General features: G+C 34.3%; 1 protein-coding gene across 2 annotated transcripts in view; it reads left to right on the top strand.

Annotated features, from left to right (window-relative positions):
• Window positions 1–12,212, top strand: part of LOC149411091 (uncharacterized) — a 235,157-nt gene extending 222,945 nt beyond the window's left edge. For both annotated transcript variants that reach the window (XM_089647424.1, XM_089647423.1), the window contains 6 exons: window positions 878–1,126; window positions 2,486–2,953; window positions 4,439–4,743; window positions 5,335–5,497; window positions 6,434–6,579; window positions 8,856–12,212. In XM_089647424.1, the coding sequence (XP_089503550.1) occupies window positions 878–1,126; window positions 2,486–2,953; window positions 4,439–4,743; window positions 5,335–5,497; window positions 6,434–6,579; window positions 8,856–9,056 (1,532 nt within the window). In that variant the 3' untranslated portion in view covers window positions 9,057–12,212. The remainder of the gene's footprint in view (window positions 1–877; window positions 1,127–2,485; window positions 2,954–4,438; window positions 4,744–5,334; window positions 5,498–6,433; window positions 6,580–8,855) is intronic.
• Window positions 12,213–13,535: the final 1,323 nt, after the last annotated feature.

Below are 13,535 nucleotides of genomic sequence, written 5' to 3'. Positions count from 1 at the left end.
AGAAATTTAATAGTTTAAGCACTGATTGTGATCACTGAAGGCCATTATGCCCTTTATTTTGGCATATTTGTTCACAATCTGAGTAAGAAATGAAACGTTGATTGTCACTGCCTGATGTCAAAAATATACTTTTAATGATTAATTAATGTCACAATTAATTATCATATATGTACATAAGTACCTATTTTTGATAAAATTGAAGAAGAAATTTAAATTGTGGTCCCAGAGAAATGTCGTAAGTTAATTATTAAATCTTTCTTCTCACATGTCTTGTATGAAAAAGAAAAAGAAAGAAAATTCTTAAGCCATGATGTTATGTACGACTTTTCTCTGGAACTACTAAAGTAACATTATCAAAAAAGAAATACATGCTACCTTAAAAAAATATGCATTAATAAAATTATCAGGTTATTAGTAAACCGGGAATGTTTGTTTTTCTTTTTAATGATGAAAAAATGTATCTACATTTGAGTTTGAATTTGAAACTGGCTTTGAAAACATTAAGGTTCAATTTATTAAAATCACACTTTGTTTGAAAAGGCCTCAATAACTGACGTAAAGTGTTTAGTTATTAGTTAGCGAGTCTATTATGGTACCTACTAACTGTAAATACCAATTAATGTTGGGCATGACTGAATCATAAAATATTCACTAGTAGTTCAGTAAACATAGACTTTGCGTGATGTTAATTACTCCGACTTAACAGTTGCAATAATCATGCATTCTGGTGGAATAAAAAGGTACTATAAAATACTGCTACCATCGCCATCTTGACAGGGACAGGACACGAAACACACAAATATTTATAGACAGACAAATTGCATTGACATGTTGTTAAATAATAATTCATCACAAATGTGTACTTTCAACATTCCAGACTCTTGGCAGTGCAGTTTTGACGAGGTGGCATGTGGCGGTGATTCCCGGCGTTGCATCCCGTTACCGTGGCGTTGCGACGGGCGCACTCACTGCCCCTCCGGCTCCGATGAGGCCGGTTGTCAGCCCACCGAGGCGGGCTGCACCGACTCACAGTTCCACTGTTCCGACTCCAGGATGTGCATTCCCCGAGGATGGAGGTGCGACGGTTCTATGGATTGCGCCGGCGGTGAGGATGAGAAACTCTGCGGTGAGTGATCTAACTAATAAATTAACTAACCATTACTCCTTTTCCACAAAGGGGTGGGCAAAAAGGATGACCCGCAACACAACTCTATCTTGGCGCACACTCCTTGCTTCATTCACATTCAAACAGGGTGTTACATTCCCTCCAAGCCGTCACAAATTAAGGCCGCTATCTTAAAAGGCCTTCCCTCAGATAGCCATAATTTATTTTATTTTGCTTTCAAATTTTAAATTGTATATCTAGTACAAGTAGTTAATGCCGTGATTCGTAACGTTATTTGGATTAAAATAACTTCGGATGGAACATTAACAGGTGATTCGTAACGTTATTTAAATTAAAATAACTTCGGATGGAACATTAACAGGTGATTCGTAACGTTATTTGGATTAAAATAACTTCGGATGGAACATAACAGGTGATTCGTAACGTTATTTGGATTAAAATAACTTCGGATGGAACATTAACAGGTGATTCGTAACGTTATTTGGATTTAAATAACTTCGGATGGAACATTAACAGGTGATTCGTAACGTTATTTGGATTAAAATAACTTCGGATGGAACATTAACAGGTGATTCGTAACGTTATTTGGATTAAAAAAAGAAAATTTTGGTCCCGTGTGACATTTTTTAATGTTTTTTCAATAATAAACAAAAAAAAACTTTAAGATGTCACCACTGGTGATTCTGCCAAGTAAACGCCCAACCCCAATCACTTTAGATGTCCTGTGATACATACTGATTTTTTTAATGTTTTGATTTGAAAAAAATCAAAGTCACCGAAGATCAGAATGACATCTCCTTTATATACTTCAAATAATCTCAGGAATCACTGTCGAAAGTAATTAAGATAAGTCTCTTGATGTCCTGCAATCTCATACTCTCAGAAGATTCTGAAACTTAACATAATCCGACTCAAGTATTTGATTTAATTGATCATACCAAGTCTTCCTCGGGCTCCCTCGACTTTTTCTATCATTAACTTCCTATTAGTAATATTGAAATAACCTATTCTTTAGCCGTTTTCTGATTGGCGAGGATCGTGACTCTCACTTCATTAGCCTTGATGACCGAGATTCCTCTAAACCTCATCTGTGCTGATACTAACGTGCACAATGGCTTGATATTTAGTCAGTTCAATGACTGTCTTCTGCACATTTTGCCTTTAGTAATTAGTGAAGAGACCTGGAATAAATGAGGGAGGAAAAAAGTTAGCTTGGTTATACAACAATGGAGAAACGACTCATTCTCATGCTGCTGATATCAATTGACTGTGAATGAGTGCTCTGATCATTTCTGCCAATTTAACTTCTTACTATTTTTGCATGCTTACTTAAATAATTGTTATTTTTTATTATTTCAGACTGCGCCATAGACGAATTCAAATGCCAGATTGGCGGCGGATGCATTCCTAAGTCACAAGTCTGCGACGGGGAAGACCAATGTGCCGACCTGTCAGACGAATGGAACTGTCTCTCCGTATCCAATCAAACGATAAACAACCAAAGCCAAACATTCAGCAATGAATCAGACATGAACACAACCGAGATTAACTTGGAGAAAAGCAAATTGAGAATAAAGAAAAGCGGAGAAGATTGGTTATCTGTCTGTTCAGAAACTTGGACTAAAAAACACTCCAACAAAATTTGCCAACAACTAGGCTATGTTGGCGCTATACACACTGATTATATTAAGGCTGCCAATAGAGATAGATTTTTGAGGTTAAGTCTTGAAGAAGGCAAGGTTAACTTGGACAATATTTTGCTCAGTGTCGAAGTGATAGACAAATGTGAAAGTGATTTGGTTGTGGCAGTGCACTGTCAAGACTTCGGTGAGTAAATTATATATCATCATAATATATAGTAAGAAAACTATATTTCCATTACGCTTTCTATTGTGCTGTCTCCCACTTCGCCTCATTTCTTTAACAGTGGCCCACTCCTTATAAACACCGCAGAAGTTGGGTGTTTGGATATCTCCCGAAACCATATACTAGGTAAACTTAGTACATCCCCAGGTATCTGAGGTTTTTAGCATCAAGGTCGAACACTGACACCACAGATAAATAGGTGTCTCTTCATCCCCTTCGCACTTCCTACAGCTATTAGTTCTTTCCACTTCCAAGAGATGCACACAAATCCTCAGGTAGCTGTTATGCAGGGCCGGCCATGTGCGGGTGCAATTGGAGCAGTCAGCTCCGAGCCAACGTGCTGATAACGCCTAACACAGCGCCAGGCGCCGTTTGGCTCATGGCCTGCCCTGCTGTTATTAGTAGTTCTATTATTTATCCGGTTTGTTTGAGGTTACAACCACTTATAAAAACATTACATAAGATTGTCTCTCCAAGTTTTCTACAGCTATTGGTGCTTTACACTCTTAACCTCCCCATATTCCGGAATAAACTCGTTATTATTGTTATAACAGCTGCATGCGTCTAATGAGGTGACTTGTCTGCTAATAATAGTATTTTTAGCAGCCTCGGTGCAATTCTATCAATATACCTTAAAGCCCTGGAATGTTTTCTTTTAAATCTTGTATTTTCTATACTCAGGGCTTACCTTTGGCTTCCTGTAGGACTCCTCACCCTTCTTTCCAAAAACATAACCTCACTATTGTGAGCTTCGGGTCTGTGTTATACCTTGCATACCTATAGTATTATTTTTTCTCCTGAATGCACAATTGTATCAAGTCTTATTGAAAGGGATACCCGCCTCACGCTGCCCAACCGGGTGGTGACATAGCTCCCCGGCCTTTACACTCTATAGATAGAGGCGCTCTTTCGAGATATCACATAAAAATAAAACATTACGTAGTTTTCTGGCGTATTTGGGGTTTAAACTGTCCAACACATAGAATAAAGAAAAAAACTAAAATTCCCTTCTGTACAAATTTTAAATAATCCATTTAGCACAATAGCCCGGTAATCGAACTTACTTAAACTCGCCTGACATCGTAGATTTCCATCTGATTCAAATTTTGTAAATACAGTAGGTATTGTATTGGAAATTTAAGACTCGATTGGACAAATATTTGAATCATGAAACACTAATAGTCAAGTTATGATATCAAAGACTGTCTATAAGGCATTTGTTATATTCCTCTTTATTCTGTGATCCAAGAGCACTTGATATTTTGTGATACTGCTTTCTCTTATTCCTATCAATGCTGGCATTTGACTCATTTAATGAACATACCACTACAACTCCCTCAGAATATGTACATGCAAGTGATGATTCCACCCATTTTTTTATTTCTTGATTAACCCACGACCATCTATGTAATCATGCCATAACTAAAAGAAATTCCTTAATTCCAGTGTGTGGTTCAAACTCTCATACGGACACCACGTCCGGCAGAATCGTGGGAGGCGATCGCTCCAGTGTTGCCCAGTGGCCTAGCGTTGCTCTCCTGCACAATCGTCGCCTGAGAGAGAAGTGTACCGCCTCCATAGTCTCGCCGGGATGGATGTTGGCAAGCAGGACTTGTGTGCTGGGAGACATAGAGACTGACGACCGAGTGGAGGATGACAGACGCGGGGATTGGATGGCGGTTGTTGGACGAACGGTGTTTGATGATTACGATGGCGGTGTTGAAGTGAAGAGGATCGTACCTTTTAGCGGGGTAAGTCGCTTATCTATAACTCAAATGGTAAAAACCAAAGATATTAGAAGAACGAGATGTGCTATGAGCAGTTCATACTGTGTGGAATTGTTTTGCCGAGTGTCGCCGGTTTTGTTCACCAATACTACTGCACACCTTCGCTTACGCTAAGGTATCCGCACTAATACATAGAACAGATTTCTGTGCGTACACGTCCCGATACCGTTCAAAGTACCCTAATTAGGTAGTACTCCGCCTACGGTCCAGCGGCCAACATAGCATATCTCGTTCTTCTAATATCTTTGGTAAAAACATAGTTAGCCAACTCGAATTTTGAAGTTGAGCTGAAAATTAGTGGAATTCGCAATCATTGCGCATTTTGAAAAAATCGTTTAATTCCATTTGAAATAAAAACATCTGAAATAAAATATATGGTTTATTCTTAAGGAGGCGGTTATTTAAGTACCTACTCACAAATATGTATAATGCGTTCAGAGGAAATTTTGTATTTGATTTACTAAATAAGAGAAATTTAGAGCAAGGACAACTGTTCACATAAACATCAGTTATTAAGCGTTTGACCTAATAAATCTAATACATTTTTTTTTTCAGGTAAAGTTCAACCAAGTGATGTACAACGGGGATATTGTGGCCATTCAGCTGACCGAGCCATTAACACTCAATCGTACCGCAGATGCCGTCTGCATAGCGGACGAACCTATTCAACCGAGACAACTGTGCGTCACTGCGGGCTGGGGCGTACATCAGACTAACGGTGAGATTCTTGTCTTCATTTTGCTGAAAAATATTTAAGATAATTTATATATATTTTGAATCGAAGAAAGACTACACGAGCTAGAAATAGCTCTCGAAGAATTAAAATGGGATATCCTGGGCATAAACTCACGGCTGGACATCAATGGAGAAGAGTAGCGCGTGACAGGTCCTAATGGAAATTGTTAGAGGAGGCCTATGCCAAGAGGCAAACTGAGCTTCGGGAGAAGTTCAGAATAAAAGGCTTATTATTATTATTATTATTATATATATTTTTACATTAAACAGTATAATATTATTCATTCGGTTCATTAAATTAGGTTCACCATTTATGATTACCAGAAAATTTTGCCACCGGTATTACGTCAGTTTTGAATACCGACTCCTGAAAATAATGCCAAATCCTAAAATTAGACTAATCCTTTTTTTGCATGTTAAAATTATTCCACACAAGAAAATAAGATACGTTTATGTAACATTATTCACCACTATCAAAAGTATTAATTTTGGTTGTGCGTCTGTCCTGCGTAACTCAGGTTCAATGAATTCAAATTTGCTTTTAATTTAACTGTTTTTTTTATCAAAATTGGAACTGATTGTGTGAAGAATTCACGCAAATGATAAAGTGCCTACCTTTTTAATAGAAATTTTTTTTTATTGAAATTTTCAAAATCGTAACTGAATTTAAATTTGTAATTAATAAATAAACTCAAAATCAAATCAAAGTGTTTGATTGCTAACAGCAATCTAAGTATTTGCCAATCGTATACAAAATTTGAATCCATTGAGTGCCTGTATATCCATAGGGTAATCTGAAATAATACTTTCTATTTGTATGACATTTACCCTTTGCATACCACAGAGGTATTAGATGACGGGAGGTTGGCATTTCAAAGGTTAAACAAAACATGTTTTCAACGGTATTTTCTGTTTCCAGTTACGAGTTTGGAGCAGTATCTTCACTACCTCCCAGTACCCATTATCGACCCAGTGGAATGTAACTCCACCAAGCATTATAATGGTCTTATCAACGACCAGCACATCTGTGCTGGCTTCAGTGACAGCATGAAGACACCTTGTTATGTAAGAAATCATTTAACTACTGTATCCTACATCAGCATACACAGTGATGTACCCACAATGCGTGATAAATCTTCCATCAGCTTTTTTTTTTCTCAAAGTAAAAACCACTGAATATTCTTCTGACTGACCGGCACAAAATTGATTAATAACAACTTCTTTGGAGAACATACTGAGAAAATTGTTGAGTCAATGAAAATTGTGCATTTGGTGTGTACATAGACCCACAGACATAGGAATTAATAGACGAGAAGATAATGGCGAGGGGTAAAATCAACTGTTGAAGAACGAAGGGAGTAAGGCTGACTGTGATTCGTCAATAAATCAATCTGACAGTAAATAGGCATCTCGCATTATAATATCACCATTTACTTCTTAAAAGTAAAATCTGCTTTTGAATGAATAGACATTTTTACATGGGAGCACAAATTACTCGCCACGTTATGAACAAATTTGCGAAGTCCAAATTCGGCAAAAAAATTCGGTTCTATTTTCAGAGTCGAATATTTCGTTTAAGTATTTAGTTAAGACACTTTTATAAATGTTCATAATTTACTTCCCAACAACCAACCAGCTTTGTGTTTCGCGTCCAGACGTTTCTCGATGTGATAGTATATGTTTCTAAAACTGATCTATATTATACGATGTGAATATGCTTAAAATAAAGTAAAATAATGCTTATGGAATGTAATACGACAATTGGGTTTATTCTCTTTTTCACATCTATTTTTACAAGTTTTCGTAGTACAAGTCAACATTTTGCCGTGTTATTTCGTAAAATGAACCGATGATGCCTCGACCATAGTTCGCACAAGAATGATGACGTCACGTTTTCAAATTTCACTTGAGGCCATACACGAGCACAGCCTGCTCCAATGGAACCGGTATGGGGAGTGGGGATAATACGCTTTTAATCACTTAGGGCAGGTCTACTAATATTCATATGTCTATGACATAGACCAGTGTTTCCCAGCCTTCTTTATACAATGCCCCACTGTAGTCTTTTCAAAAGTCATATGCCCCACCGACATCTTTTTTAATTAAACAATTTAATTAAACAGCAGGTAAATTTTCAAATCCCTATGAACCCCTAACGAAATTAAATAAAACCTATTGTAATACATACATTATAACTGAAATGATTACAAACACAAATTAAGTAGAGTAAAATAAAAAATAAAACAAAAAATAAAACACAAGTTACAATTGAAATTTAGTACAAACACACACATATATTGACGCCTAATTCATTATTAAATTCAGTTACGCTTGCTACAAAGAAATTTTATGTCCGGATCTAACTTATTTAATTTCAGTCTTAGGTCCCCTCTATTAGTTATATACAATCGATTTCGTTTTTTAATGAGTAAATCGCTTATGGTGCTAAATTTTTTTTGGATGACCGATGAGTATTCCCCTTTATATGTGGAATGCCTACGTGTCTCATCTCTGAACCGTGGTGCCCCACCTCTGAGGCGTTATGCCCCACCGTGGGGAGTACGCCCCACCGTGGAAAACACTGATCTAGACAGAAACAAAGGCTTGGTAAATAAAAAACAATGTTGTAATAATGGTTCAACGTCCATCTTTCTTTTTTCTATTAAATTGAATCTGTGCTATGTAGATAGCAACTTTGAAAACTACGGGTTTTCCAATAAGAGGTGTTATTTTGAATAGCCCGCTATTTCGGTAGATGTTACTTTTGAAGCTGTCATTTTTTGACATTTGACAAGTAGAAACTACGCCATTAATAAAAATGGAACGATACACGCTTCAATAACGCATTGAAATTATTAAAATTCACTTGAGTGAGTCAAATGCAAATCATCTTGAGTGATGAGGCCCATTTCCACCTCGGTGGCTTCGTCAACAAGCAAAATTGTCGCATCTGGGGCTCGGAAAACCCAAGAGTTATTGTTGAAAAGCCTTTCTATCCTCAACGTGTGACTGTTTGGTGCGGTTTATGGTTCGGCGGATTCATTGGACCTTACTTTTTCTAAAATGAGGCTGGAGCAACAGTTACGGTGAATGGATTACGCTATCGACAGATGATTAATGATTTTTTATGGCCGGATTAGGATGGTATTGATCTGGACAACGTTTACTTTCAACAAGACGGCGCTACGTGCCACACAAGCAATGAAACTATTGATCTTTTACGATTGAATATCAAAATAACACCTCTTATTGGAAAACCCTTTACTTGAAAGAGTTTTGGATTATGGTAAATTTAGCAAAACCATTTTTATCTGTAAACTGATAAATTGCGTGATTTCCAGAATGATGAAGGTGCGCCATTGATGTGCTTCAACGACTCCGCTGGTTCTTGGGAGCTCCACGGTCTTCTGAGTTACCACAGCGACTGTGGAAGAGCAAACCATCCACCAATCTTCACCTCCATCACCCAAGCACCCACTTCAACATGGCTCCAGGGTACTATACCCGCCAGGCAGCACGTCAACAGATCTGAACGACTTTGAATAAAGAACAAAACAAATGAATGTCGATGAAATTTTAAAATCTGATGAAGTGTCGAAATCTATTCATGGTATTGAATTATCAAAATCTGTTGAAAAAGATTCCACTGACTGGTTATTAATTTGTTGATGAAGTGATCATATTTCAATGTAATGCTATGTTAGAATACAATAAATGAATATCTATGAAATGTTAAAATCTGATGAAGTGTCGAAATCTGTTGATGGTATTTTGTTGCCAAAATCTGTTGATAATGATTTTAATGTTATTTGTTGAAGAAGTGGTGAAATTTCAACGATTTGTAAATATTATAAGAAGTTTTGAATGCTGATGAAATAATGAAAAAAATTTTCTATCACATGTTTTGATGCCAATGCATTATTTTCTACTATTATTTCAATGCATGGTTTTATGATATAAACTTAATTTTTTTTTCTATTTTGAAAATATTATCGGCTTACAACTAAAATCCACATGCATATAATATTTTACTGGATAAAACGTACAAGATTCAATCCAATTTATTCAATTTTTGGGGGGAAAAATGCAAACGCAAATTATTATTATTTTTTTTTTAAATTTTTAAGTGTCTCGAACACATTATGAATTTTACCATAGAGTATTTTTTTCTACACTTGGTGATATTATTAACTAATTTTGATTGAAAATACTCACCGGATTTTAGTTGTAAGTCAATTGATGATATTGATAACGTTTCTTTCTTTATGATTATGGATTCATAATCACATTGTAAATAGTCATTTATATACAGGCATAGTTCTGTCATTATTGTGTAGAAAAATAACTATTTGATATGATTTGGAAATCTAAACAATTCCTTCTTTTATTCCTATTTTTATCTGTTGGCTAAATTAGAAAATAAATTAATTTTACTAAGGCCGACTTGTGCAAAACAAAATTGTTAAAATGGAAAAAATGGTCCATCTGTTTAATTTTAACACTTTTCAGATAAAAAATATAATATGAAATTAAATGTTTTAAAACTGTATACATACTAATTAAATGTATAACCCTTTATCATTTTATTTTAATGTAATATATTATCAAGTTATGATTTAAAATATGTAAATATATAAATATGTTTTTTTCTTAACAATTATATTCATAAAATGGAATTTTTAATTTTTTTATGTTAACAATTTTTAATCATTATTTTTTAAATTAATTAAACAGTTACAAAATGTAAAGCTTACTTTTAAAGTAGGGATAATATTTGCAGAGAAATATTTTAATATACTAGTCACAAAATTTATTTGTGCCAATAGGTTATGTTAGGTTATGTAATGTAAGTTTTAGCTGTCAAAATCCTTATTACGGATGTTACGACTTTTGATAAATATACAGAAAATAGTTTTTAGATAGTAATGAGAAATATTGCATTGTAATTGGAATGGAAAATATTGCATTTCAAATTAAAATCGATTGTTCACATAGCGGCCATTGTTATCGATGTTAAAATTAGAAGTTAAGTATATTTTCTTCTCTTATTCAACCAAAAAAAATGTTTCTAAAATAGGTTGTTAGGTTCTGAGTTTGGATTTAATTAAATTAAATTAAAAAAATCATTTTTTTTTAATTAAAGTATCAACTAAAATGCTTTATTTTCCATTATCCGAAGCTGAAATAATTACTTCTCATTATTATCTAACTGATACAAAGTATTTAAAAAATAAAATGTGCATATTGAGTTTGTCTCTATTTTCTGTAAATTTACCTGACTTTTATGAATAAATTTTTTTTATTAAACCAATATTGCTAAACTTTTTACTTTATTTTTTTTTTTCCTGGGGTGTTGTACAAAATGTTTATAAAAGTGCCAGCATTTTTCCTTACATCTTTGCTTTTAGTTACTCATTCTTACACTTGCTTCAAGAATTCACCTTTCACAAATTTACAATACAGTTGTATTACCAAAAAAAAATTGTTTCTGTCTTTTAAGCGCATTTTTCAAAAACATTTTGTACTACAATAATATAGTTACCGCATTGCCTGCAGTTCACCCTAAGTCAATAATACGAATCAAAACATAATTTGTATTATAAATAATATCTACTTATGTTAAAAAATATTTTAAGTATTTTACTGTAAAACTGATTTTCATAAGAATTAGAGACCAATATTACTTATAATCATAACTGACAAGAATTTATCGCGTAAAAAATGCGTTTTGTACCCATTTACACTGTAATAAATATATTTAATTTTTTTTACTGTGTACTGTTAAATAAATAATATTACCTACTTTATTTTATTATGAACTAGTTGTATGCCTTGTTAGGTTTAGTGAGAGAATTGTCCTTATAACATTCCGTCCAAGAAATTAATTTTAAAACTAAATTTATAAGTATTTTAATGGTATTATTTATTCCGTTTCAATAAGGTATGAAAAAATTCTGCCGAGTATTTTACTGTAAAGAGGCACAAACTATTGTTACTTCATTCATATAGCAGCAAAAAAAAAACATTATTTAGGTTGGAGTGTTTACAGAAATTCAAATGTAACATTGTTATCAAATAGACAATCAACCCCATTTTGTTTTTTTTTTGAAATTTGAAAGGACCCTGTTTCAGCTTTCTTACAAATTGTGATCAGCTGATAAGTACATCAATATGACAGTTGTTCTTTTTTGTTGATCAAAAATTGTTCAAAAGTTGAAAATGGACCTGGAGTCCGTGTTTAACGGAGAACTTTCAAATGTCAGAAAAAAAGATAGTCAATTTGATAACAATGTTACATCTGAATTTCTGTGAAATATGTTAACCATGTTAATTTGTAGGGTAGTCATTTTTGTGTTGACTTTTCAAAATTTTAATTATTATTTCAGGAATAAATTTAAATATACCTGTAAAAAGTATGACTGATTTAAAATCAATTAAAACATGTTCATAATAGGTATTATTATTCAAAACGCCTTTTTAGTGTCAAACAAACTGAATGGTAAATTTGATGTGCCAAAAATATTTAAAAATGGTGCAAAGGTTAAATGTTAGAAACTGCGTGTAAAAATTACAGAATTTATAAAAGCAAATAAAAATCACTTTGCATATTTTTTAAACATGTACATTTTTTATTCTATGTATAAATTATATTACTGAAACATTTTTCCATATTTTGAAATAAAAATATTTAAAATTTATTGCAATTGTTATTTTTTAAGAACTGAATCTTGAAAAACATATCTATAGCCAAAGCTGTAGTTTATAATTATCAACTTGGGAGGCGAGTATGGGTACCGTCGCCCCGGAACCATTCATTGGATTACCAACACCCCTGCCGTAGGTCACACCAAGTGGTTCTTTACGTTTGGTGACTCGTCACCTCAGTGCTTAATTGTTCAAACGACCATTTGCAAATTTTACAGGAGGAGGTTTTCTTTAATTATTTCAATGAAACATTATGAAAGGTGTTTAAGATGAAGATATTTCCGTCAAGCTAAAGGTCTGATCAGTTTAAGTAATTCTTTGTTAATTGACTAAGGATAGTTTTTGATACTTTTTTTTACATTTTAAAATGGAGATTGAACAAAAACGCACCACCAGAATTTTGTAAAAGGAGATTGAACAAACTGGAATTGGAGATAGTTCAACTTTTGGGTAGAACTTTCCGTGCTTGTTTGTTCAAACGACCACCTTTAGTTATATACAGGATGAGTTTATTTTCAATATTTCTATATATATTTATATTTACAATAGTGATTTTTTCTTTGTTTGTTCCTTCTTATTTCCTACACATTTTCTATACATAAAAGTGAGCTCTGGCGTTATGAAATTTATATACAAATTCACATCTTATTTCCCATACCACTCTACCGACTGCGATAAAACTTTGTAACTTTGAGTTGTGCGCACGCCCGCGAAGGTTTCCCTATATTATATTGAACTATGGCATTGTGAAATTTGTATAAAGATTCTCTTATTATTTCCTATATCATTCAACCGATTGCGATGAAACTTTGGTGTGTTGCTTTGCGCACGCCGGCGAAGGTTTCCATACATAAAGGTGAACTCTGGTGTTATGAAATTTGCATTCAGATTGTATAATAGGTGGCGCTCGAGTTGTTATAAAAATATGTGCATTATTTCTTGTAGCTTAGCAGTAGGGACTGAAAGAGGGAAGGGTGAGGGTAATCCGTGAGGGGGGAGGGTTCGTGGGATGCGGGACAAATCTTTCTTTGAGTGGCATTGAAACGCGTGCCAGGTACAGACTTCCATCTTCGTTGTTACGACATAGCAACGAAAATGGGATATCCATATAATTTGAATAAAATCATTGCATTCCACCCCTTTTAATCCCCCTCCCTAAATTTAATGTATATAAAGCACAGTTTAAGGAATATCTGTACCAATCTGAAGATGACCTCAGTAGGCTGAATCTCTTACTCCTCACAAGAGCGTCCCTTCCAGTGTACAGACAGGGGAAGTATGTAACCACCCGGTTGGGCGGCGTTGTGAGGCGGGTT

This window comes from Hesperophylax consimilis, chromosome 26 (assembly GCF_061612785.1).
Source record: "Hesperophylax consimilis isolate HC1 chromosome 26, BYU_Hcon_1.0, whole genome shotgun sequence".
NCBI classification, from domain to species: domain Eukaryota; kingdom Metazoa; phylum Arthropoda; class Insecta; order Trichoptera; family Limnephilidae; genus Hesperophylax; species Hesperophylax consimilis.
The sequence above is the reverse complement of the archived record's forward strand: the minus strand, read 5'-3'. Positions and strand labels throughout refer to the sequence as shown.